The sequence below is a fragment of the Mytilus californianus genome, unplaced genomic scaffold, assembly GCF_021869535.1.
Source record: "Mytilus californianus isolate M0D057914Y unplaced genomic scaffold, xbMytCali1.0.p SCAF_10, whole genome shotgun sequence".
NCBI lineage: Eukaryota > Metazoa > Mollusca > Bivalvia > Mytilida > Mytilidae > Mytilus > Mytilus californianus.
In genome coordinates, this window is record NW_026262582.1 from 24,174,568 (window position 1) to 24,202,525 (window position 27,958).

At 32.5% G+C, this 27,958-nt stretch overlaps 1 protein-coding gene across 1 annotated transcript; it reads right to left on the reverse strand.

The window, feature by feature from the left end:
• Window positions 1-119: 119 nt before the first annotated feature.
• On the reverse strand, window positions 120-27,809 carry LOC127718709 (DNA primase small subunit-like). The gene is made up of 13 exons (XM_052224764.1): window positions 27,661-27,809; window positions 22,050-22,207; window positions 16,385-16,491; window positions 15,066-15,139; window positions 13,432-13,568; window positions 11,560-11,618; window positions 7,127-7,256; window positions 6,369-6,473; window positions 5,243-5,381; window positions 2,882-2,951; window positions 1,809-1,870; window positions 1,122-1,220; window positions 120-203 (listed from the first exon to the last, which is right to left on the reverse strand). Exons 1-13 carry the CDS (start codon window positions 27,779-27,781, stop codon window positions 184-186), a joined length of 1,281 nt encoding a protein of 426 aa, XP_052080724.1. The 5' UTR covers window positions 27,782-27,809; the 3' UTR covers window positions 120-183.
• Between the last annotated feature and the right edge of the window lie 149 nt (window positions 27,810-27,958).

A 27,958-nucleotide genomic window follows, 5' to 3' on the forward strand; every position in this document is an offset into this window, starting at 1 on the left:
ATGATAAAGTTCTCACAAAAATTTCAATTGTTCATTAACCAACAGAATTTCCATTTTAGAAATTGGCATTTTTTTGTTCATAATGCAAAAAACAAATGTATATAATGGTACAAATTAAATAAATATGAATAATTTATTATTCCTTATGATCTATACAATTGTCTATATATTTCTTCCTCTTTTCTAGAATTCCATCTTCTTATCTGAAATGCATAAACAATAAACCAGTTACTTTTAAAACATTATACTGTAGTAATAACATACACATCAATAAAAATGTGTCCCCATAGTATCATAGGCCTAGGTCAGTCTATATTAGCAATGTCTTGTAAAATTGAGAGGTGGGTGGTAAAATGTTTGTTTGTTTGTTCACATTTAAAGCCACTTTTATCTTCCATAGCTACATCAAGATTGATTTGATTTTGATTTTTGGTGTTTTAACGCCACTTTTAAGCACCGCTTTTGGGCTATTTCATGGCAGCCATTTTTTATTGGTGGAGGAAGCCGGAGTGCCCAGAGAAAACCACCGACCTTCGATAGGAAAACTGACAATCCTAGTCAATTAAGATTGGAGTCAAGTGCACCTGCACGAGCGGGGTTCGAACTCACAACCTCAGTGTTGACTGGCTAGTGATTACAGTAGTAACTACTTAGACCACTCGGCCACCGAGGCCCCACATCAAGATTGAGTACCCAGAGAGAACCATAAACCTTTGGCAGAAAAACTGGAAATGGTTGTCAATTACGATCAGAGTGGAATACAATAGTGAGGTTCTAATTCACACATCAGAGCTGACGGGCTAGTAACTTCTGAAGATAAAGTACTTACACCACTAGGCGGTAGTGTGCAAAATACTAAAATAAATTTTTGACAGAAGCAATAAAAATCTTTCTTTAATATCAGTATAAGACAAGGAATAGCCTATGCAGTCAAACATGATAAGTTATTTTTGTGTTGGGCTTTTGTTTGTGGTTTTGATTTTTGCTGTGTTAATTTTTCCCGTTTCAGAGCTATGTACAATGCATTTATATAGAAAGTTAAATATTCATAAAGCATTAATTGTGTTGTAAAATGTCTTCCACGAAAAATGGACACATGCAAAGTTTTCTGATATACTAACCACTTTCCTCCAGTTTCTTCCCTTTCCAAGAGTTTTCAAGAGATATTAAAAACTTTTCAAACACAGCCATACTGCCAGCAAGAGAGGTCTTCTTATAGTCTGTAATTGTATAAAGATGGTCCATGATATAACATCAAGTTATGTCTAGGATATAAATGAAAAGGTTCCTTTGACATCATGGTAATAATCTGTTTATAATAGGATGTTCTTCTTTCACCTTGTAGGCAAAACCATGTTCTAATTCAAATAAAAATAGGGTGCAAGCGACTGATGTCACTAACTAAAATTGGAATGTCAATTGCATTTCTAACAATGCGGGAGATCAAAACAAGACTAAATTCTGAATTTGCCCAAATATCCAATAGAACAACAGGAAAAGATGTCTTAGTCCTTGTATTTATCAGATGTCAAACTTCTGTACATTTGCATCTTATTATAATAAATTTTCATACTTTGAAAATAATTCTTTACATTAATATCTGTATTTAATGGGGGGTAACTCTACTTCATTTATCAGAATTTTTGGAATAACTCTTGTTGGTTTTAATTATAGTACATATAAATATGGTAACATGTATTTTCTGATATATCTAAAAATTTTTGTCTTATCAATTCTGGTAGGACTCTTAATTTTAATCTTTTTACCAAGAAAATTTTTAGCAAATATTTTTTTTTGTGAAATCTAACCTTTAATCTTTTTACCATCCTCATCTTTTGATTCTGTAATGTTCAGTTCTTCTATTATTGCACTGCAACACATAAACAATATCAACAAATAATGTCACTGTTCCTTTGAAAGAATGACTACAATGTTAATATAAAAATAAGAAGATGTGGTATGATTGCCAATGAGACAACTCCCACAAATGACCAAATGACATCGAAATTAACAACTATAGGTCATCGTACAGCCTTCAATAATGAGCAAAACCCATACCACATAGTCAGATATAAAAAAGCCCCGAAATAATAAATGTAAAACAATTCAAACAAGAAAATTGACGACCTGATGTAATATAATGGCGGTAATGTTTTCTTTTCCTTTTCTCATAAAAGTCTAAACTTCAAATGTTTTAAAATCATTTCAAATTAGCAATATTTATGAATCTAAATTTTGATGAAACACCTTTTTTGACTCTCCACATAAGAATATGTCCATGAAAAGAAATGAAACCACGAAAAGAAATGAAACCACAGTAACACAAATTGTAAACCTTAAAAGTACACCAATTAACATCCCTTAAGATCAAGTGGCATTAAGGCCCAGTTTTGGTCCAAGACAATGAAGTTTTGAGAACTACTTCAAATTTGTTCATAATGTAGGTAAATGCATAAAACCAAGAAATATAAATGAGTAATACAAGATTTACAAAGTCATGACAGTACAATTATGTCATAATATGTGAAAAATAAACTGATAAGATATTTTAAACAGAAAACAGGAAAAATAAATTGTAAAAAACATACTAATATCATGGCATGTTTGCTATGGTTACTCATTAAATGTAAAATTTGTCTTTATTTCCTGAACACCTTCAAGCTATGTCATATAAGGGCAAATTTATTATCTTGTATGCTATTTTTTAACGTTTGCACTAAATTTGGGGCCAACTATGGGCCTTTTCATTGCTCCTAGTCCTTAGTCAACTGTCAGATCTGCACCAAGGAACCTCACTGCCATATACAATTTCACCAACATATTTTGTTTAAATATATAATTAACCTTGCTGTTGGTCAATTTACCTGATTAATGACATTACCTTATAGTTGGAACTTTAAATGGATCAAAACTGTCAATGTTGTCTGGATCTATAGGCACACATACACGTCCTGTAATTATATATACAGCAGTGGTACAAAATCATTAATACTGGGATTCTAATCAATGAGTGTTTGTGTAACAGTAAATTTGGTCCGGTAGTAAAATTTGTCCGCCAGACTTTTTTTCCTAGTTAATCAAGTCCATGACCATTATTTTACTAGGAATTTAAGTCCCAGGACAAATTTTCCTAGGAAAATAAGTCCATACCTAGTAAAATATGTCTGGCACTTATTTTCCTAGGAAAAATTGTCCTAAGACTTGTTTTTCTAGTAATTTTTATTACATTTTAAAAATTATTGAAAATAAAAAAAACATTTTCTAAGGTAAGATTGGAAAGTTTCATTAATTTGTTCCTATTACAATAAAAGGACATGGCCGGACGTTATAACCTAGGCATGTTAATTGGACATAATGTCCTAGGAAAATTAGTCTGGGGACATAATTTTTATTAAAATATTAATACACAACTCTAAAACAATATTAAAACATAACATTTAAATTTAATTTCAAAATAAAGGGAATGGACGTTTTTACCTAGGAATATTAATGACATGGACATGATTTCCTAGGAAAATTAGTCTGGGGACATAAATTTTATTAAAGTATTAATGCACAACTCTTAAACGATATTAAAACATAAAAATTGAATTTCCATTGTTAACATGTAAATAATTTGTTTCATTAAAATTTTCCTTTTAAAATAAATGGCATGGACGTATTTACCTAGGAATATTAATGACATGGACATGATTTCCTAGGAAAATTAGTCTGGGGACAAACATTATATTAAAAAAAAATTGATACACAACTCTTAAACAATATTAAAACATAACATTTATATTTACCTTTTAAAACAAAGGGCATGTGGACGTTTTTACCTAGAAATATTAATGACATGGACATGATTTCCTAGGAAAATTAGTCTGGGGACATGAATTTTATTAAAAATATAAATACACAACTCTTAAATAATATTAAAACGTAATATTTAAATTTCCTATTTAGTTTAAATGTAAATGAGTTGATTCATTAATATTTTTCCTATAAAAAAAAGGACATGGACGTTTTTACCTAGGAAATTTAATGACATGGACTTGAATTCCTAGGAAAATTAGTCTGGGGACATAAATTACTAACATCGGACTAAATATACTAGTAAATTATGTAACCATGGACTTTTTATACTAGTTATATGTGTCCGCCCGGACATATTTTACCAGGACAAATTTATCTCTTACATTTGCACAGGGTTTACAGAATTAGGTCTACAGAATAAAGAATCATGAAAAAAAGAATTGAGAATGATGAATGTGCAAAGAAAAATAAAGAATTGAGAATGATTGCAAAAAAAATCAAGAATACAGAAATGAAGGCTCTCCCATCCATACCCTCAACAACAAACTTGAAACATTAAACTTTTTCCATTTAGATATACTACAACAAAACAAAGGGTGAGTCTACATGCACATATCACATTCAAGGTAAGATACACACACACATGAAAAGGTCAATTTATAACATACAGTATATCAAAATTTTCATAGTGGCTCAATTCCGGACAGAGACCGGGCTAGTAAGTTGTAAATTATAGGTTTTACTCCTTTGTTTGTTTGTTTGTTGGCATTAAATGCCACTTTCAGCTAACTTGGCTATATTATGGCATCCAGTTTTTGATGTTGGGGGAAGCCAGAAGACCTGGAGATATCTTTGGCAGGAAGTTTGGTAATCATTGTCAATTAAATTGATGTCTCTTCTAAACAATACAATGGTCTTTGATCAAATTCGATACGTCTTTTAAATGAAATCACATTACAGTAATGTAGTTTTTACTCCTGTTAAAACTACTAGTGAATATTCAAGTCAAGAAAAGCAAAGAAAAATGTAAACACTAATCAGAATGTTCTAAGCACTGATTTCAACTTTCTGCTTGTATCCAGCGAATTTAAAACACAAACATCAGAATACAAATCCACATTTATGTTTAAATATGATTTTATTTACTTGAAACAACAATCAAATTGTGACTGTATTTATAATATTAATGTGTTCTGCAATAAAAAAGTGAGGGCTGTTCCAAAATTTATTGTGCTTGGCCTGATGGGAGGCATTCAAATTGATAAATTGTGATTGTTTGCATTTTCCCTAAGATTTTGTAAGAATTATAAGTCAAATGACAATTTTATATTATGGGTGATTGGGCTCTAAAAAAATTGATTCCCATGTCCCCCATGAATTTAATTCTGGAACAGCCATCAGAAATAACTGGTCTCCGATTGATATTTTATATGTAGGTACAAACCTGTTTTTGGATGCACACAAAACGGACTTTTTAATAAATGATTAACTCCCTTGCTGACATTGACATCCAGACGAGGGTAAACATACTGTAGCATTATTTCCTCCTTCAGGTATTTCTGACTTTCTAAAGTTTCTTCACTCTAATTAAAATAATAAAATACAAATGTCTTTATTAATACCCATGCAATAACATGATTTTATAATACAAACATATGACATGAATTGATCAATCACAGATTTGAAAATTATGTTATTAAAATTCGTAAAGGGTTCAACACACCTTTGACTGTATTGTAATGACCCATGGAATTATATTTATCAGTTACTAAAAATCTATTTAAGGGGAAAACAAAATGTTTTTGTAAAACACGTCATACAAATGGTTTTTTATATATTTTTCAGGTAAAGGTATCATTATTCGTGGGATACTAATTTTCGTGGATTTCGTTGGTACAGGTGAACCGAGAAATTAAATGTTCAATGAATGACAAATTTTCTATAGGCTTGTATGCAAACTTCGGCAAAACCACGAAATTAGATATCCACGAACATGTAAGTATTCCGTAATCCACGAAAATAAATGAATCCACAGTATGTTATGGGTATATCAATAACATCTAATTGATTGATTGATTGATTGATTTGTGGTATTTTAACGCCACTTTCAGAAATATAGGTTTTTTTTAGTGGTGGCCAGTTTTTATTGGTGGAGGAAGCCGAAGTGCTCAAAGAGAACCACCCCAGACATCAAATTGAAACATTTATAATTCTACAACATTGTTAACATGATATATGAATGATGAACAAAAAATACCTTGTTAAGTATGTAGACAAATTATACTATAATTCAGTGGTGGTTGTTGCTTGTAACTATATATCATATTTGTTTTTTTGTTTATTGTTTTGTATGTAAATGAGGCTGTTAGTTTTCTCGTTTTTAAATTGTTTTACATTTGTCATTACTGGGTCTTTTATAGCTTACTATGGGGTATGGGTTTTGCTGATTGTTGAAGGCCATACAGTGACCTATAGTTGTTTTAACTTCTATGTTATTTGGTTTCTGGTTGAGAGTTGTCTTACAGGCAATCATAACACATCTTATTATTTTTAATTTTATAATAGTTTACCTTTTTACAAAGTGCTTGCCATCTTTTGTTTGATGACTCAAACCTGTTAAAGACATCCTTCCTTTCCCACAAGTCTTTGAATCGTAAAAATGTTAAGAAAAAAAACTTTATCAAAACACTTACATTTTATAAGATGATCTGAAAATAAAGGAATAACAGTGCTGTAATTAAAGATTTGCTGCTGTCAATTGGCGATTTGACGGTAGCAAATGCAGTTTTACTGGCCTTGCATAGCAGAGACAGTGATACCGATACTGATACCGTCAAATACAAACTTTTAAGACAGGCCATGGAAAAATTAATATTAGGTTCCCCCTAACCTGTGAAAATCATTAAGGCCAGGCAGGCAGGAAAAACTTTTGTTTATTTTATATTTTTATCAAAAATCAATTTCACTCTACAGAGTATGTTGTTATAAGCCTGACAGTAAATTCTTGTTTTACATTCTGTATGCTGGTATACTGTGTGAAACTAAAGGAATGATAATTGAGCAATGTTGAAACACTTTTAAGAGATTATCAGTCATTTTTAATTGTCAATAGAAACAAAAGACACACTTTTTTCATCTGCAAAAAAAAAAAAACATTAAAAAAAAATTGATCCCCACGGTAAAAACAGTCTTGGCAGAGTTAGGGGAAGCAAACAAGCATTTTTGCATGGCCTCATTGATATGAATATGCATCTTATCAAACCAATGATCTCTTATCCTCTAGGTACCACTATTACATAAAAAGGTGATGATTTTTTATGTTTTAAACAGTAAAATAAAGGATATCTTCTTCAGTACAGAGAGCCATGACCTTTTTCTGTTTTTCCTCATCACCAAGAAAATCTTGTTTCTCTGCTGCATAATTAACAAATCTTTGTTCTATTATTTCTATTGCCTTTCTGAAATAAAACAAAAAAAAAGTTCAGTTATACTGCTTCATGAAAATGAAACTTTGATAAATTTAACTAGTTAACAAATTACAAAAATAGTAAACAAGAGTACCAAAGAGTACCTTCACAATATTCATGATATTCAAGAAATAAATTAGTATCATAGTTTTACTGTTCATTAAGTCATGTTAAGTATGGTTAATGTAACCAGCTATTACAGGATTTTTTATATGTATATAATCATTATGATGAATTTAAATTTTTTTTTAACATGGTCTAGTTTCAACAACTATATCATGTTTAAAGCGAATTATATATTTTTGTTCTTAATATTTTCATATTTCAACAAAACAATTAGTCTGTGATGGGTTGGCCCTAATGGAACAGGAAGTCCTAACCCATACAGATCACCTACGATCACGCAGGTTTATGATAGCGTTAGTGTTCCTCAATCTGAGCAGGAAGTCCTAACCCATACAGAGCACCTAAGATCCCACAGGTTTATGATAGGGTTAGTGTTCCTCAATCTGAGCAGGAAGTCCTAACCCATACAGAGCACCTAAGATCCCACAGGTTTATGATAGGTTTAGTGTTCCTCAATCTGAGCAGGAAGTGCTAACCCATACAGAGCACCTAAGATCCCACAGGTTTATGATAGGGTTAGTGTTCCTCAATCTGAGCAGGAAGTCCTAACCCATACAGAGCACCTAAGATCCCACAGGTTTATGATAGGTTTAGTGTTCCTCAATCTGAGCAGGAAGTGCTAACCCATACAGAGCACCTAAGATCCCACAGGTTTATGATAGGGTTAGTGTTCCTCAATCTGAGCAGGAAGTCCTAACCCATACAGAGCACCTAAGATCCCACAGGTTTATGATAGGTTTAGTGTTCCTCAATCTGAGCAGGAAGTGCTAACCCATACAGAGCACCTAAGATCCCACAGGTTTATGATAGGTTTAGTGTTCCTCAATCTCAGCAGGAAGTCCTAACCCATACAGAGCACCTAAGATCCCACAGGTTTATGATAGGGTTAGTGTTCCTCAATCTGAGCAGGAAGTGCTAACCCATACAGAGCACCTAAGATCCCACAGGTTTATGATAGGTTTAGTGTTCCTCAATCTCAACAGGAAGTCCTAACCCATACAGAGAACCTAAGATCCCACAGGTTTATGATAGGGTTAGTGTTCCTCATTCTGAGCAGGAAGTCCTAACCCATACAGAGCACCTAAGATCCCACAGGTTTATGATAGGTTTAGTGTTCCTCAATCTCAGCAGGAAGTCCTAACCCATACAGAGCACCTAAGATCACACAGGTTTATGATAGGGTTAGTGTTCCTCAATCTGAGCAGGAAGTGCTAACCCAGACAGAGCACCTAAGATCCCACAGGTTTATGATAGGGTTAGTGTTCCTCAATCTGAGCAGGAAGTGCTAACCCATACAGAGCACCTAAGATCCCACAGGTTTATGATAGGTTTAGTGTTCCTCAATCTCAACAGGAAGTCCTAACCCATACAGAGCACCTAAGATCCCACAGGTTTATGATAGGGTTAGTGTTCCTCAATCTGAGCAGGAAGTGCTAACCCATACAGAGCACCTAAGATCCCACAGGTTTATGATAGGTTTAGTGTTCCTCAATCTGAGCAGGAAGTCCTAACCCATACAGAGCACCTAAGATCCCACAGGTTTATGATAGGTTTAGTGTTCCTCAATCTCAACAGGAAGTCCTAACCCATACAGAGCACCTAAGATCCCACAGGTTTATGATAGGGTTAGTGTTCCTCAATCTGAGCAGGAAGTGCTAACCCATACAGAGCACCTAAGATCCCACAGGTTTATGATAGGTTTAGTGTTCCTCAATCTCAGCAGGAAGTCCTAACCCATACAGAGCACCTAAGATCACACAGGTTTATGATAGGGTTAGTGTTCCTCAATCTGAGCAGGAAGTCCTAACACATACAATGCAATTAATTCAACTGCATCATAATCATTATATATTACAAACCGTGTGAGTAAAAAAAACAGAAGCACAAGACCCTCATGGGTAGTCAAGGTCTTTAAAACCCCCCTCATCATGTTGACGAGAAACAAAAATATTTATTTACCTTATAGATTTGATTTGATTTTTTGTGTTTTTACGCCATTTTTAAGCACCGCTTTTGGGGTATTTGATGGCAGCCAGTTTTTATTGGTGGAGGAAGCCGGAGTACCCAAAGAAAACCACTGACCTTCGATAGGAAAACTGACAATTCTAGTCAATTAAGATGGGAGTCCAGTGCACCCGCACGAGCGGGGTTCGATCTCACAACCTCAGTGTTGACTGGCTAGTGATTACAGTAGTAACTACTTACACCACTCGGCCATCGAGACCCCTTTACCTTATAGAAGGACGAATGGGACTTACTAGTGCTACTTTCTTTCTATTTACCTTATAGAAGGACGATTGGGACTTACTAGTGCTACTTTCTTTCTATTTACCTTAAAGCTTATAGAAATATGAATGGGACTTTCTAGTGCCACTTTCTTTCTATTTACCTTATAGAAGGACGAATGGGACCTACTAGTGCTACTTTCTTTCTATTTACCTTAAAGCTTATAGAAAGATGAATGGGACTTTCTAGTGCTACTTTCTTTCTATTTACCTTATAGAAGGACGAATGGGACTTTCTAGTGCTACTTTCTTTCTATTTACCTTATAGAAGGATGAATGGGACTTTCTAGTGCTACTTTCTTTCTATTTACCTTTAAAGAAGATATGGGACTTTCTAGTGCTACTTTCTTTCTATTTACCTTATAGAAGGACGAATGGGACTTTCTAGTGCTTCTTTCTTTCTATTTACCTTATAGAAGGATGAATGGGACTTTCTAGTGCTACTTTCTTTCTATTTACCTTATAGAAGGACGAATGGGACTTTCTAGTGCTACTTTCTTTCTATTTACCTTAAAGCTTATAGAAAGATGAATGGGACCTACTAGTGCTACTTTCTTTCTATTTACCTTAAAGCTTATAGAAAGATGAATGGGACTTACTAGTGCTACTTTCTTTCTATTTACCGTATAGAAGGATGAACAGGACTTTCTAGAGCTACTTTCTTTCTATTTACCTTAAGCTCTATTTGCAGAAGCAGAAAGTTAAACAATTGTTCTGAATGCAATGATTGTTCTAAAGAATAATGATAAAAAAGATATGAAATAAAATATTTAAAGAACATACTAAAAAAAGAATGTTAGATTGAACATGTTGAATAAAGAAAGAGAAACTTTATAAGTACAAGGGTACTATAAACATAATACATTCGGATGGAAAGTTGAAGAAAACACACTTTAAAAGACAATTTCTACAGCACACGGTTACATTTACGACAAAATTTATGTCGATTTAAAACCTCTTGATCTGAGACCTAATCTCCTGACCAAAATTTCTCAATCTCCTGATCTGAGTTTCACAGTCCATCACATGTATGTCTTTCTATTTACCTTAAAGAAGGATGAATGGGGCTTTCTAGTGCTTCTTTCTTTCTATTTACCTTCAAGAAGGATGAATGGGACTTTCTAGTGCTTCTTTCTTTCTATTTACCTTCTATAAATGAATGGGACTTTCTAGTGCTACTTTCTTTCTATTTACCTTATAGAAGGATGGGACTTACTAGTGCTACTTTCTTTCTATTTACCTTATTTATAGAAGGATGAATGGGACTTTCTAGTGCTACTTTCTTTCTATTTACCTTATAGAAGAATGAATGGGACTTTCTAGTGCTTCTTTCTTTCTATTTACCTTATAGAAGGACGAATGGGACTTTCTAGTGCTACTTTCTTTCTATTTACCTTATAGAAGGATGAATGGGACTTTCTAGTGCTACTTTCTTTCTATTTACCTTATAGAATATATGGGACTTTCTAGTGCTACTTTCTTTCTATTTACCTTATAGAAGGACGAATGGGACTTTCTAGTGCTACTTTCTTTCTATTTACCTTATAGAAGGATGAATGGGACTTTCTAGTGCTACTTTCTTTCTATTTACCTTATAGAAGGACGAATGGGACTTTCTAGTGCTTCTTTCTTTCTATTTACCTTACAGAAGGATGAATGGGACTTTCTAGTGCTACTTTCTTTCTATTTACCTTATAGAAGGATGAATGGGACTTACTAGTGCTACTTTCTTTCTATTTACCTTATAGAAGGATGAATGGGACTTACTAGTGCTACTTTCTATTTACCTTATAGAAGGATGAATGGGACTTTCTAGTGCTTCTCTTTTTCTATTTACCTTACAGAAGGATGGGACTTACTAATGCTACTTTCTTTCTATTTACCTTATAGAAGGATGAATGGGACTTTCTAGTGCTACTTTCTTTGATTGGTTTTCTCCACCCTGAAATGATAGAAATATTTATTTCACAGATACATGTTCATAAAGTTGAAAAGTATATCTCTGGTTCAGAATGAGTACTCCTGTTAGATATATAAGTATATCCAAGGAAAGTCAGGAAAGAAGAAATGGTATACATTTGAATGCAAATATTAATCAGATATTAACTAGAGGCTCACAAGAGCCTGTATGTAATGGCATTCTGGTTTACCCACTCTAATAATTTTGGAGATATAAACCAAAAGAAAAGAAGAATGTGATGAGGACATGATATTTATATGTGAAAATACATTTAGAGGGCATCTGATGTCACTGCTAGTTTTTAAGGAGTTCTATTGTTCTAGTCTTAGGTCTTAGCATTGTGCATGAGTTTCATAAAATTTGCATGGGGCAAACTTAAGAGTGTGTAAACGAAAAAATTAGCAATTTTCTAAGTTATAAGGGGAATTACTATAGACAGTCAGGGGACTTAAATCACTTATTTAAGTAGCAAATTCGAAGTTTTGTCACAAATCGTGCTTTTGTAGTTTTACCAAAATTTTAAACACATAGGTTTAGATAATATCTTTTCATTAGTAAAATTGAAAAAAATGAACTTTTTGCTTCTTTTAAGCAGCAAGGTTTATGCCTTTGATGCAATTTTTTAGCTGCAAATTCTATTTTAGTTGAAAAAATGCTATAAAAATGGCTTTACATAATGAACTGATACTTTCTTAACAGATTTTTCTCAGCAGTGGGAGTATTTTTCCTGTAAAATTCAAGTTTTCATCTTATAGATTATGTAATAAAATTCTACTGTTTGTGATCAAAATTTCACTGTTCAGGGGTGTTAAATTAGTGGGGGTTATTAAAATAATGATACTTAAAGAACTGATTTTTTGGAAGGAAATTGAGGTATGATACTTAAACAAGTGATTTTTATGTCATTATCCTAAATTTAGTACAAGGTCATAACCTGACATGACCCGGTCATCCTATCAACACAGATGTTGGTTCTGATAATTTTAGCAACATAATTAGTCCCTGGGTCATTAGTATTCTATATTTAAAGCTACAATAAAATTAAATCACTTAGTCTAGTGATTAATTTGTACTACTTAAATAGGTGATTATTAAAGAAAGACAACTCTTACTTCCAACCTTTATGGACATAATGTTACTTGAATCAGTGATTTAGAAAATCACTCATTTAAGTAAGACCCCTGACTGATAAAACGATAAGTGACTCACTGCCCAAATTCGAACTCTGTCTGCAAGTTTTGGTTCTTAGCACTGTGTATGAGTCTCATAAAATTTAGATGAGAAAAATTTAGTTAGTGTGTGGAAATGAAAATGGGACAGACAGACGGATGTAAGGTCAAGGATAACACTTAATTTGCTTAGTCTTTAGTTTTCTATGTTGTGTCATCTGTACTATTATTTGTCTGTTTGTCTTTTTATTTTTGGCCATGGCGTTGTCAGTTTGTTTTCGATCTGTAAGTTTGACTGTCTCTCTAGTATCTTTTGTCCCTCTTTTAATGCCCCCTTCACCTAGTGGAGAGTGCCTAAAAATATATGCTGCCTACTCTGTTCTTTTGAGTAACAATTGTCATGTTTGTTGATGAATCTAATTCCTGTAAACCATTTAAGAATAATTTATGGAATGCAACACTTAACTGCAATGATTGTAACGACTTAAACACACTATACAGTATGGGTTTTGCTGTATGGTGACCTATATTTGCTTCAATCCAAATCCTTTGGTCCATGTTGGATAGTTGTCTCCTAGGCAATCATACAATATCTCCTTATTTTTATATTAATTTTATTACAATACCTTGACAACACTCAAATATTCAGCAATGGCTGATCTTCCTGTCTGTGAAAGTTTCCTTGCTGTCTCATCACATACCCAGCAATGGACACCTCGTCTGCCTGAGTATACCCAAAACAAGTGCTTAAAACCAAAATCTTCTACAAAACAAAATAAAATCAATTACTTTTCTGAAGAAAATGTTTGTTCCAAGTCAGGTATATAATGAATGAATGAATTCTTTATTGCAAAGCCGTTAGTTACATGCTATAGCAAAACAAACATATTTACATTGTGACACTTAATAAACTTCATAATAGTTGTTGTTTTTAACAAACAAAGAATAATATATTTTTCAAATATGTCTATTATTGAAAATTTACATTTTAGCTTTCTTCATGTTACGTCACAATTTGCATCAATTTTCCACCACATTCAATGTAAACAGGACAATTTTCATTGGTTTTCAGGACCCAAACATATAGCACAAAAAAATCTTGTTACATTTTATATGTTTGTTTTAACCATGAGAACAAACAATAAATCTGATTTGAATATTTGGTTTGTCAAACCCTATGCTATATATAACGTTTCCTAGCCCTATAATTTTTATGAAACCCAAAATATTTGTCAACTTTTAATTTTTAGACAAAATGTCAATGTTTCATTAAAGATAAATCTTTCTATTTCATGTTTATTCATAATTTAAAATAATAGACAATACTGGTGCCTCATACTATCCTTACCACACTTATATATCCCTTTACAAAAGCGTATAAAAAAATCTGCCATCAAAATGGATTTCCTATATAAAGTACATGTATTGCCAATCTTCTTCACTTAAATTATGCATATGTCCAAAGTGAAAAACTTAATCAACATAGAGAACAATTTATTACTTATTCATTGTGAAGATCAATAGATATTTTAAGACTACACACCTGCCAACTATCCCGATTTGTGGGGGATACCCCCCATGAGAGGTGTTGACCTGAATTTTGAAATTCTTTATTATGTAAACTAAACACCTCAAAACAGGCATTCAAATGAGTTAAAAGGGTATTTAAGCACATGATATACATGTTTACTCATTCAAACAATAAAGTAGAAGATTAAGAAATCTTATGACAATATAAGGGGAGCATTAGGTCCTCATGCTCTTTAAAATCCCCCATGGAGATTTTGAAAAGTTTGCAGGTAAGAGACTATCTTAAATGAAATGAGACAACATATGAGACACATTTTTAAATTTCTAATGCATGTAATGGTCAAATGATCTCAACTGATACTTTTCAAGAACTGTCCAGATGATTTAACTACAAGTATAGGATTTAAACATTTTAAACATTTAGATAAATTAATTTATGCCTTCACTGAAAAACTGAATCCAAACCAGTATATCTTTTAAATTTATAAACTAAAAACACTGAGAATCGTCTTGGTAGTTACACTTGAACTCGGAACATTTATTGATGCCAAAGATGCCAGAAACACCCAAACAGCATGTTAAGTCAGCTTTTTCCCATTTGGCGAAACAAAAATGCTTGACTTACTATTTTAACAGTCAAGTCAATATATAAGTCAAGCATTTTCAAAGTTGAAACTATTCAATCTGATCTACATAACATACTTGTGAAGGAAAGAGCCTAACTCCTCACCTCTCAATGCTCGATTTACAATTTTAATGGCGATCTGCATCAATGGCCAGCATTTTGGACAAATATCTGCTCCTCTGAAAAAATAAAACAAAACGATAGATTTTTTTAAACGAGACATGAGATACATGTCAATGAGACTGCAACCCAATGAAACAATAAACCAAAAGATGTTTAAGAGATAATTTTCTGATCAGAATTAATATCAATTTGGACATACTTTAGATTCGTTATTATTCATTGGGAAGCAATTTTCGTAGGTTTCATAGGTCTATATATATTAATATGAACTATGTGAATTATGAATTTAAATGTTTAACGAAGTATCAAATTTCTTTTAGGCCTGTATTCAAACTTCAGCAAAAATCACCTAATTAAGTATCCGTAAAAATACATTATTTCTTCAATCAATGAAAGTTGGTAAACACAAAAATAAATGAATCCACAGTATCATCGTGATAATCATCTCAAAGCAAATAAGTCCAGCAGTAGCAGAGAATACTTTGTGATAAGTGATTAGTATAGATCATGGTAAAGTTGAAGTCATCCTTAAAATGGATGGATGGCAGACTGATTAATGTTTGGTGGAACTTATTACATGCCTATTTCCTGTATTTATGGTACGAACATATCAATGTAATCAGAAATGACATTACTGTTTTGCCCTCTTGGGATACAAAAAACAAATTTACAAAACAAGACTAAAAGAACAAGACAGACAATTTTTGAAATGCACATGTTGAAACAATGTGCTTAATAGTGGTTGTTTTTATTAGATGTAACTTTTTATGTGTATTCTAAGCAAATTTTACCCTTTTTCAGCACAATGTTATAGTTTACTTTTTAGTGACAATATCTTTGAACTTCAGAGTCTTGTATGATCCTTCAGGACTATGTTTCTGTCTTTGTCTGAAAATTGTCACTTTAGAAATCTGTCCTTTTTGAATGAGATTTGTAACATAATTCGATGCTAATATTATACTTGAGGCATGGCAGCATTAGCAAAATTTTCTAATTATAATTGGCATTTTAAAAAGATCTAATGATTTCTATTTCATTTTCATTATCCAATTTATGAGGTGCTCATGCCACAGCACTACATCTCTTAAGGATAAATGGTGGTCTAGAAGGGTTTATTAATTTCTGTATTCTTTAATTTTTTTGCCCATTATTCTGTATTAATTATATTTTAGAACCCTATATATCATTCTATATTCTTTATTTTCTTTACCTAAATTTTCTATATTCTTTTCTTTTACCCATTATTTTATATTCTGTAAACCACATCCAGACCCTCCTAAATATACCCATTAAGTACTCACGAACAACAAAATCTGACATCATCGTAATCCGTCATATCTATATCAAACACCAGTTCTTTCTCTTGAGCCTGGAATGCTGCTGGTTTCACTGTTTTATGGTCTTTCGGCTGAAACATTTATCATTTATATCAATTGACGATTTCAGTGTTTTAGTTATACAACAACAGCATACAGTTTTAAATAAATTGATCAAAGGAAACTTGTGATATATGTGAAAAATTGCTTTAAATCTGATGATTAAAGTCTGGTAACCCTGAAACTACAAACCAAATGATTTTCAAAATTGAAAGAGATATTTCCACGTCAATCGTAGTGCTGTTAAAATTTCTTGAGAATTGATTAAAGCAAAATTTGAGTAAGTGTACAACATGTTGACAAAGGGGCAGATGAACTGTTGTTTGTTTGTTTGGACTACAGTATACCACAATATGACCAAATCAATGATGTGCATATAATAAATAATAAATCTATCAATTAAAATTGTGGTTATATAGCAACTGAAAATTACAGAGGGGATGGTGGTGATTATGTTTTCTGCAGTTCGGAATGAAAAAGTGATGGACAGGAAATGGAAAACATATATGCATGAGCCCTGATTATACTGTTAGCCAACTTATTTTAAAGGATACTTTTTAATGCATTGATCTCTCCCTAGGTGATTTATTTTCGTCATTTTCTTACTATGTTTGTGCATTCATAAAAGAGAAAGATCATTTATCCTACAGGCGCGTAGCTGCCTTTACGCAAAAAATCATTTGCTTGCACATTTTTTTCACCAAAAAAAAAATATTCTGAAATTGAATTACGGATAGTCTTTAGTCTTTACAGATTATCGTGTCGGGCGGTGTTTAAAGCCCAAATCTTTGATGTCGTCTGTAGCAGTGACTAACAAGGAACTATATATCCTTCAATATTCGCAATCTTCTTAATTCTAATTACAATGCCAGTAACTACATCAACTACTGAACGGTCATTTAGTGCATTAAGGCGACCGAAAACTTATCTCCGTTCAACCATGGTACAGGACAGACTATCTTCGTTGGCGCTCATACATGTTCACAAAGAAATGGATATTAATAACACCGAGAAAGTTCTGCGATCATTTGCCTTGGCAAAAAATAGATATATGGACTTTCGATATTAACTATACTTTAAGTCTTACATGCAGTATTAACATTTAATAATACAGGCTCAATACAATCACCTTGTAAACATCTTAGATTTATATCCTTACTTATAAGTCAAGACTTAAAAGTGGCCGTTAGATTTCGTATTCCCATTGTCCGTTCGTCCAAAAGACTATTGATTCACCTGGGGTATCTTTGTCCCAAATGACCTTCTACCGTTGTCGTAGAAACCTCTCCTTTGATTTGAGAATGACCTTCGTGAGACACACTACGGGTGTCTTGCAAGAAGCAGGAACTGCTTACCCTTTTGGCCGGAGCACCGGAGGTCGCCACATTGTTTTCTGGGTCCGTGTTTTTCATCTGTATTTAGTTTTCAATGTTGAATGTTTTTGTTTCTCCTTTTGTGTCTTATCTGTTCCCAGGTTTGTCAATTGTTCATTGATTAACGCTTCGGTTGTCGACTCTTCCTGATCTTCCCGTTTTATAATTTTTTTTTTATATTTGAAAATAACCATGTTAATGATATAAGCAGCAAATTACGGAACTCACTAGACTTTTACTATCGTTTCATGAAAATATGGTATAGTAAGAAACAGATAGGGTATTTTTCATGTTCAAAGCAGTCACTGTAATCACTCATATGCCCGGAGCTTCATGGGGATTCGCTTCCCTAGACCACCGTCTACGGTGCTGCCCTGAATCCCCGACTAGGGTGCTATCCTGGACCAGCTGGGGACTTTGGGCGGTCCATAGCCTCATCCCTTGCCGAATCACTATAAAGTCCACAAGTATTCACAAAATAGGAGTTTGGGCGTGAATGTGATGTGAATTTCATAAGCATGGCATACCGGGAAAATGCCCGAAAACAGTTATCATTTTCTGCATAAAATGGTCCAAAAAAAATGTACGCCTCGCTTCGCTCGGCAATCGTTATGATTGCACTTTATTTAAGTCCAGCTACGCCCCTGTCCTACATGTCCTACTTACCAAGAAAAAGGTAATCTGATTGGATCACCGTGCGAGGGAGGCGTGTCATATTTAGAGGTAACAGAAGGATTTTTTTAAACCTCATATAAATATATTTAAGATAAGATAAAACGTGTATAAAAACAAATAAACATGATAAATAACATAAAAAAAAATAATAACCAAGTTTGATATTTTCTCGATCAAGATTTGTGTTATTTTTCTATTCTTTAAGCATTTACATTGTAGGTCTCAAAAATAAATAGCTCATGAAAATTAGTTGGTTTACAGTAGCCATGTCTGTGAACTGTACACAACACCAATTTATCTTACATACATACATGTACATTGTATTGAGTGGGTAAAAAGCACAAATATCTATCTTTTATGGCCTTTTTTTCTGATTTTCTTCTCAATATATATATATATATATATATATATAACCTTTAAACTCAGCACAAATACCTATTTCATATGGCCTTTTTCTATTCTTTTCCATTGATACATACCCTGTGTGTAAACACAGCACCAATACCTATTTCATATGGCCTTTTTCTGATATTCTTTTCCATTGATATACATACCGTGTGTGTAAACACACAGTGGCGGATCCAGAAATTTTTATAAGTGGGGCCCACTGACTGCCAAAGAGGGGGCCCGCTCCTGTCATGCTTCAGTGATTCTCTATATAATCATCAAAATTTTTCCCAGAAAAGGGGGACTGGGCCCCCTCTAAATTGGCCTCTGACACAGCACCAATACCTATTTCATATGGCCTTTTTCTGATATTCTTTTCCATTGATACATACCCTGTGTGTAAACACAGCACCAATACCTATTTCATATGGCCTTTTTCTGATATTCTTTTCCATTGATACATACCCTGTGTGTAAACACAGCACCAATATCTATTTCATATGGCCTTTTTCTGATATTCTTTTCCATTGATACATACCACTACAAACCAGTAAAAGTCTGAAATGGCCTATATCTGTACTCGACTGTACTGATTTTTACTCGACCAGTCTGAATTGGTCTGAATTTTACTTAATATTACTCGACCCAGTCTTAACCATACTCAACTGTACTGATTTGTACTTGACCCTTATCTTTGCTATTGAAAATAGTCTAATCTATTACTCGACCAGTCTGAAACAGTCTTAACCCAGTCTGGACCAGTACTCGACCAGCTCTCGACCTATTTTTTCAGTCTGAACCATACTCGACCAAAGGTCTGAACAATACTCGACCAGTCTGAACCATACTTGACCAAATAACCTCTTCTTTATAATTTTGATTGTTTAAATAACTTTCTCTTTAACTTACATGACAACAGCCACAATTAAATAAAGATATATATAAAAACATTTTTTACATTCTTTAATAATACATGATTCTCTTAGATTTGGCAAATCGAGATAGTTAAATTATCAAATTTTAAAGTCTGAAACTTGTTAAATAAAAGACTTTTTTTACCTGAAAACCACACCTATACTGAGGGTAATAAAACCTTATTAAAAATAAGGTGCTATTTGTTTGGCATGTGTTTTTTTTTTAAAACAAAACTTGATTTTCCTAAATTCCTAAATAAAAACGAATGTAGGACAGAAAGTCACAGGACAAAAAGTCACAATTCAGTTTTGAGGTTATTTTTCTTTGAACAATAGAACACTTATTTTTAAAAAAACATTTTTGTATTTTTCTTGAAACAATATCAATAATGATCAAATAATTGTTAAGAAAACAAAATGTTACAATGTCTTGGTACTTAAATGGCTTCATGGTGCCAAGAAATATATCCTTTGCATGATTAAAATTTTATAAATCTTTATTTATCAAATTAAGTCTTATGAACAATTTCCTAAACTGTAAAATGAATATGTGTCATAAAAAGTAAACATTTCAAGATCTTTCTCATAAATATTCAATCAATTGTATACAAATTATTTGTGACTTTTTGTCCTATCAAATTTGTGACTTTCTGTCCTGTGACTTTCTGTCCTGTGACTTTTTGTCCTGTGACTTTCTGTACTAAGGTTTCATGGTTATATACAATAGTTATATAACTATCTTTTTAATGAGGTAACAACAGCCAACAAAATCACTGACATTGTTTAACCTTATATCAGAAATATATCTATTCCTATTCATAATTTGGGATATATATATATATTTTAAAAGGGATAAAAAATTCAAGAAATGAATAAAATTTTTCTTCTGATTAGGGGTAAACTATAAAGTAATACATCCTGCTTGACGCACACTGATTAAAAAGATCACACCTGGTCAGAGAGTAATAAATTTTAAATAACATCCATTGAAAATTACAACATCCTGTAAAACTTAAATAACAAGGCCTTTGAATTCACTAGATAAGTAATACACGAGTTTAAGAAAAATATGGTTTTCTTTTTACCTGTAAAACACCTGTACTGAGGTAATTAAACCATTAAACCTTATTAAACTGCTTCTTGTATGCCATGTCTTTAATTTTGACAAAACGTATTTAAATTTAATTAAAATAAATTTCTACTGCAACTTTGGAATACATTTCCTTTTTTAAAAGGTTATCAAGGATAAAAAGATGAAAGTTTTATTATTATTATTATATTAAATTTTTGATTTTACAAAACAAAGGTGTCAATTCTAACATTTATTAAGTTGCTTTATTTACTATTTTATATATATTTTGATAAAAAAAAAATTGAATAACATTTAAGATATTTGAATAATGGTTGAAAGTTATAGTATTTTTGATGCATAAATCAATGTGAACATGATATCATGTATATGAAAATTCATTTAACGAACTTAATTTATTACATGATATTTTTTTAATCCAACCAGAAATTGATCACCTTGTTTTATTTTAATTTTAAATGTGATATACATTTTATATATATATATATATGAATAACAGTTCCTAAATTAATGAAAATATAATATAGATAGATACAAAAAATAGGTCTAGGTTGGTTAAGACTTGGTCGAGTATGGTTCAGACTAGGTCGAGTATGGTTCAGACTAGGTCGAGCATGGTTCAGACTTGGTCGAGAATGGTTAAGACTATGTCGAGTATGGTTCAGACTCGTATAAAATGGTTAAGTACTGGTCGAGTAAAGGTCGAGTACAAGTTCAGACTGTTTAGTATGGCTCAGACTACAGTCGAGTAATATCAAGTAAATTTCAGACCAATTCAGACTGGTCGAGTAAAAATCAGTTCAGTCGAGTACAAATATAGGCCATTTCAGACTTTTACTGGTTTGTAGTGTACCCTGTGTGTAAACACAGCACCAATATCTATTTCATATGGCCTTTTTCTGATATTCTTTTCCATTGATACATACCCTGTGTGTAGACACAGCACCAATACCTATTTCATGTGGCCTTTTTCTGATATTCTTTTCCATTGATACAATGTACATACCCGTGTGTAAACACAGCACCAATACCTATTTCGTATGGCCTTTTTCTGATATTCTTTTCCATTGATACATACCCTGTGTGTAAACACAGCACCAATACCTATTTCATATGGCCTTTTTCTGATATTCTTTTCCATTGATACATACCCTGTGTGTAAACACAGCACCAATATCTATTTTGTATGGACATCTTTTCTGTATTTCTTTTTCCAATTCTTGCTGATCACTGAATGATTGGTATCTAATGTAAACATCATCCTTCAATGTGAAGGAAAACTCTCTATTGCAAAAATAATTCTTTGGCACTGTAAAAAAAAAAAAAATTTACACTGAATACTTACGTCTGTTCTGTTTATTAAGTGCTCAATCTATTTATAGAAACAGCAGAAACTTATTCACCCCATGGATGATTGTGATTAAGTTGATGAAATGAAAACTGCCATGTAGTTTCAGAATATATTTTATTTTATCAACAGACAACAAGTGATGGAAAAAACTCCCTCTCCAAAATGTATGAATAAGTTTTCAGGACAATTGACGGACTTATTAGTCCTTACCACCAAAATTTAAACAGGTATGCCAATTTAATGTTCTGCAGTGTTCTCCCCAGCCCTTAAAGGACTGCTGGCCCTCGATGTTTAATTTTCTACCGTGGTGGTATTGTTTTTGCCGCGATCATGGTGATGTATAATTTTTCTCCCTGTTGCTAAAATTTTCGGTAAAAAAATTGTAAATCGGTAAAATTTTAAACGACTTGTAAATTTCAGACGAAAATTGACCAGTTTAAACCAGTTCAATTCAGTTCTGACAACTAGATTGTTTACACCACGTGATCGATTTACCTTTTGAGGTTAACCTTGATGATTGGATTTAATCGATGTACATGTACATGATTCTTTTGTGTTTTAATTAATTAATTAAGAGATCATAATTAATGATCAGACTTGTGAAGGACAAGCAGACATTTGTTAATTAACCTTATTACTCCAGCCTTTAGTCATAAATAATTTGCGTATAAATAATTTGCGTATTTTAAACGTGTTAGAAATTAATTTTTGAGTTACTTCCCCTGATTTAGCTTATTACAAATGTGTGCTCCTAAAATATTATCTATCATTGAAAATAGAAATGATTTGTGATAAAGTAGTCCCAGTCTTGAGACTCTGATTGGAACTCAGCTAGATATGATATATGGGTGTACAGATAGATATTATAAATTTACTCTTCATTCTTCACAATAATGATTCTAATAATAAATTTATTGTTGTTCAAAAGAATCATGTCTAAAGCTATGGAAAATAGTTTATAATTTACTTAAGGTTCTGCATTAAAATTTAATCTTGTTTAAATTTAATTATGGTGTAATCTAACAAAAACGGGGAATGTGTAGTGTAACTACAAGTATCAGGACAAAATTGGCTTGATCAAAATATAACAAGAGGCTCTCAAGAGCCTGAATCACTCACCTGTATTTCAGAGGAAAAGATTTTTAAATGTTAGCAAACTTGATGAACAAATTGTGTAAAATTATCTTTAAAGGGCAATAACTCCTTAAGGGGTCAATTGACAATTTTGGTCATTTAACTTTTTTGTAGATCTTACTTTGCTGAACATTATTGCTGCTTACAGTTTATATATATCTATAATAATATTCAAAATAATAACAAAAAACTGCAAAATTTTGTTAAAACTACCAATTCGGTGGCAGCAACCCAAAAATGGGTTGTTAGATTCGTCTGATAATTTCAGGGCCGAAAGATCTTGTCCAATTTAACAATTTTACCAAATGTCACATTTGCTCTAAAAGATTTAGTTTTTGAGATATAAGCCAAAAACTGCATTTGACCCTTATGTTCTATTTTTAGCCATGGCGGCCATGTTTGTCGATGGATACAAACTTTGGATACAATTTATAAACAAGATACCCTTATAAGGAACATTTATTTAAAGTTTGAAGGTAATTGGCCCAGCAGTTTCAGAGGAGATTTTTAAATGTTAGCAAACTTGATGAACAAATTGTGTAAAATTGTCTTTAAAGGGCAATACCTCCTTAAGGGGTCAATTGACAATTATGGTCATTTAACTTTTTTGTAGATCTTTCTTTGCTGAACATTATTGCTGCTTACAGTTTATATATATCTATAATAATATTCAAAATAATAACAAAAAACTGCAAAATTTTGTTAAAACTACCAATTAGGTGGCAGCAACCCAACAATGGGTTGTTCCATTCGTCTGAAAATTTCAGGGCCGATAGATCTTGACCAATTAAACAATTTAACCCCTGTCACATTTGCTCTAAAAGCTTTAGTTTTTGAGATATAAGCAAAAAACTGCATTTGACCCCTATGTTCTATTTTTAGCCATGGCGGCCATGTTTGTCGATGGATCAAAACTTTGGATACAATTTATAAACAAGATACCCTAAGGAACATTTAGTTATAGTTTGAAGGTAATTGGCCCAGTAGTTTCAGAGGAGAAGATTTTTAAATGTTAGCAAACTTCATGAACTTGATGAACTAATTGTGTAAAATTGTCTTTAAAGGGCAATAACTCCTTAGGTCAATTGACAATTATGGTCATATTAACTTTTTTGTAGATCTTACTTTGCTGAACATTATTGCTGCTTACAGTTTATATATATATCTATAATATTATTCAAAATAATAACAAAAAACTGCAAAATTTTGTTAAAACTACCAATTCGGTGGCAGCAACCCAACTATGGGTTGTTCGATTCGTCTGAAAATTTCAGAGCTCATAGATCTTGACCAATTGAACAATTTGACCCCATGTCAGATTTGCTCTAAAAGCTTTAGTTTTTGAGATATAAGCCATAAACTGCATTTGACCCCTATGTTCTATTTTTAGCCATGGCGGCCATGTTTGTCGATGGATCAAAACTTTGGATACAATTTATAAACTAGATACCCTAAGGAACATTTAATTAAAGTTTGAAGGTATTTGGCCCAGTAGTTTCAGAGTAGAAGATTTTTTAAATACTTTACGACGACAGACGACGACGGACGCCAAGTGATGTCATAAGCTCACATGGGGCCCAAAGGGGCCCCGGTGAGCTAAAAACTTACTTTAGTTTAAAGACTAATAGTGCTTTCTTTTATTTATTCTTTAAAGAAATTAAAGTATACAAACTGTTTATTGATTTACTTCTTTTAATTTTTTGACCCAAAGTCTACATAACACAGTAAACAAAACAAAAGACAAAAAGGTAATGACACAAAAACTAACAAGAAAGAAAAAATAAGCGATGCAACGCGACACAACATATTGTACAAATCATTTTGACACACGTTACCCTGGTGCTATCCAAAAATCCTGGGGAGAACACTGGTTCTGCCTGGTCAAAGTTCTAACTATTTCATACCAATAAGAACGGGTTGTTGTGATATATTCCTGCAAAGTTGGGTGTTTTTTCAAATAATAATAAAACACTGGTTTCCAGTTTTACATCATGTTCATGTAATATTTTTTTATTACAAATCTTCACTTTAGAACCAGTTGAAGTAATGGTACATGTACTGACGAGGTGGCCATTTTATGTTAGCCAAGGACGTCCTTTTTTCCTTGATTAATACATCACAGAATTGACACTGCATACCAATTTTGTACATATCATACCATGAACTACACATGTGGAGTAGGATATACTTATCTTTTCAGAGCACCTGATATAAACCCCAAGGTTTTGGTAGGATTTAAGTTGCCCAGTCTTAAGGTGTCGTTTTTCTGTAGAATTTTGCAGACTCACTGTAGTTAATTCTCATTGATTGTAGCTATATGTTTTCGTTGGTCTCTATATATACGACTAAGGGTTTCCACTGGCTGTCACCATTTTCGCATTTTGGGAAAAAATATAGATTGTGGTGATTTATCATTAAAATTCTTTATCGGCGAAAAGACTTTGAAGAAAGAAATATAATGGTTTGTTGTCCATCTTGGTTATATTTTTCGGGTTTCTCATATCTATTCCCAGATCAGACAATACTGGGATTTCACCTTGACCTCCTCAAGTGTTACGATTTAGACAGAAAATCAATGATCAGCTGATTGCATTTTTATATAGCTATCAGCAACAATGGGTTGATTTTAGTGTTCAATGAAATTGGGTGGTTAAATGGCTTCACATGTCACCTACAGGATTTTTTGCCACTTTTATAGAAATAATTGTTTAGAAGTGGGTAGTTCACAATCGTTGTAACGACACAGGTTTTCGGAACATAGTTTTATGATGTGGAATTATAAAAGAATAGACAACAATGATGCAATCTGATTTTTTTTGTTAGCAAGTAGGAAATTTAAAATGAAAAATTTATGCAAGTTGGCAAAAAAAATAAATTTGAAAGTGGCGAAAAAGAAAATTGACCCAGGGGAAACCCTGCAACTTACATCAGTTTTGATTCTTCTGAAATGGTACCTTCCCTCTTCCTTAAAGGGATAGTAGCTACGATTTTGACAAATTTATGACCAAGTTTCAAAGCTGCTAAAATCAAAGATATGTACTTAAAATTAACAATAAGATCGCTGGAATGTGTTTATAAAGTACAGAAGTGTTAATATTTGATAATTAATATTGTGTAGCGTGCCTTTTCATCTCATTAATTATGCATCGGGTTTACTTCCCGAACTTTGCTGACACAGCGAGTGAGATGACCAGGATATAAATAAATATGAACATGTGCTTTTGTTTTCTTGCGTATTTGATTAATTTCTTTAGATTAAACGTACAAATTTGAAACCATTTATCTAATTATGTAAACAACAAAATATACTAAATCTCTGGATATTATTCGAACCCAATGTTCTCTAACAATGGCGATATTATACACTTGTTTTATATTTGTATGACAAATCAATGCCGATAACGTATCCACGTGTTTGTGAATTGAATTGGGGCCTTCATGCAGGGTTCACCGGAAGAATAATATTAAATTGTAAGAAGTTTATTTTTAATGTCTTCTAAGTTGTGAGATCACTGCTCTTAAATTTATAAAGATATTTTGGACAATAATGATTTGAACACGTCACGATTTATTTTCATGTGATCTGGAAATTTTTTTTACATTTTGCAAACCGTCGTAATGTCCACTACTTATATATAGACTTTATCTGCGTGACAGGTGTTTGTAAATTGATTCTAATAACCGATCTCATCGCGGTTATTTATTTTAATTTACAATAACTTGTCTGCACCTCTTTACTGTTTCTTTTTCTTGCAGAAACTGTAAACACACGTTCCATTTCCGCGATAACATTCCTGTGTTCAACATTTTCCCTTCAAGGGACAACTTGCGATTGCGCATTGGGAACTGCGGAGTTAAGGTCAACATAGGTCATATGAATAAGGGTTGGTTTAACATCGAATTTTTGTACAGACAAAAATTAAATTCAGGTGTAAAACGTTAAAAAGCTTCTAAATGCTAATTGGAAAGTAAACAGTGATGGTTTTATTCATTCTAAATAAACCTTTAGTACAAAATCCTGCATATCATGCATATAGATTAGAAAAATAATTTTAATGAAAATCTTGGCTACTATCCTTTTAATAATATCCAAGTAAGTGAAATTTATTAAATAAATGTTATTTACTCTGTGGTGTTAGTAAAAAATAACCATAACTTCACCCCTGTAGAACATGCCAAATGGCAGAATGTGTGGAAAGAGATAAACTATTTGTGAAACCTGAAGCAGTGAAGATGCAAATTTGTTGTAAAATTTTGCAACTGCCGAAAAAACATACCTCCACCATAGTTGAGCCATTTAAAATATGGTCCATAAGGAAATAATCTTTTGTAATAAATGGGCAACAAATCTGGTAATGAAGCTGCATCATAAATGTGTTCTTTTTCTTCTCCTGGCATCGTATAAATTTTTTGTTTACAAATTTTAGCGCCAAAATTTATTTACCGCAAAAATGATATTTACGACTTTAAAATTTGATTATACCTTATTTGAAATAATGAAATACTAGATTTTCGAGAGATTAAGACAAAATAATATTTTGTTATGATTATTTCAACAAACTAAGATTTGAAAAA

Excerpts from the sequence above, each read along its gene's own strand:
- LOC127718709 (XM_052224764.1), bottom strand. The coding sequence starts at position 27,781 with ATGCCAGGAGAAGAAAAAGAACACATTTATGATGCAGCTTCATTACCA. Across the intron at positions 7,257-11,559 it reads CCCATTCATCCTTCTATAAG|AAAGGCAATAGAAATAATAG; the intron begins GTAAATAGAAAG and ends GTTTTATTTCAG. Across the intron at positions 2,952-5,242 it reads TTGTGTGCATCCAAAAACAG|GACGTGTATGTGTGCCTATA; the intron begins GTTTGTACCTAC and ends ATATAATTACAG.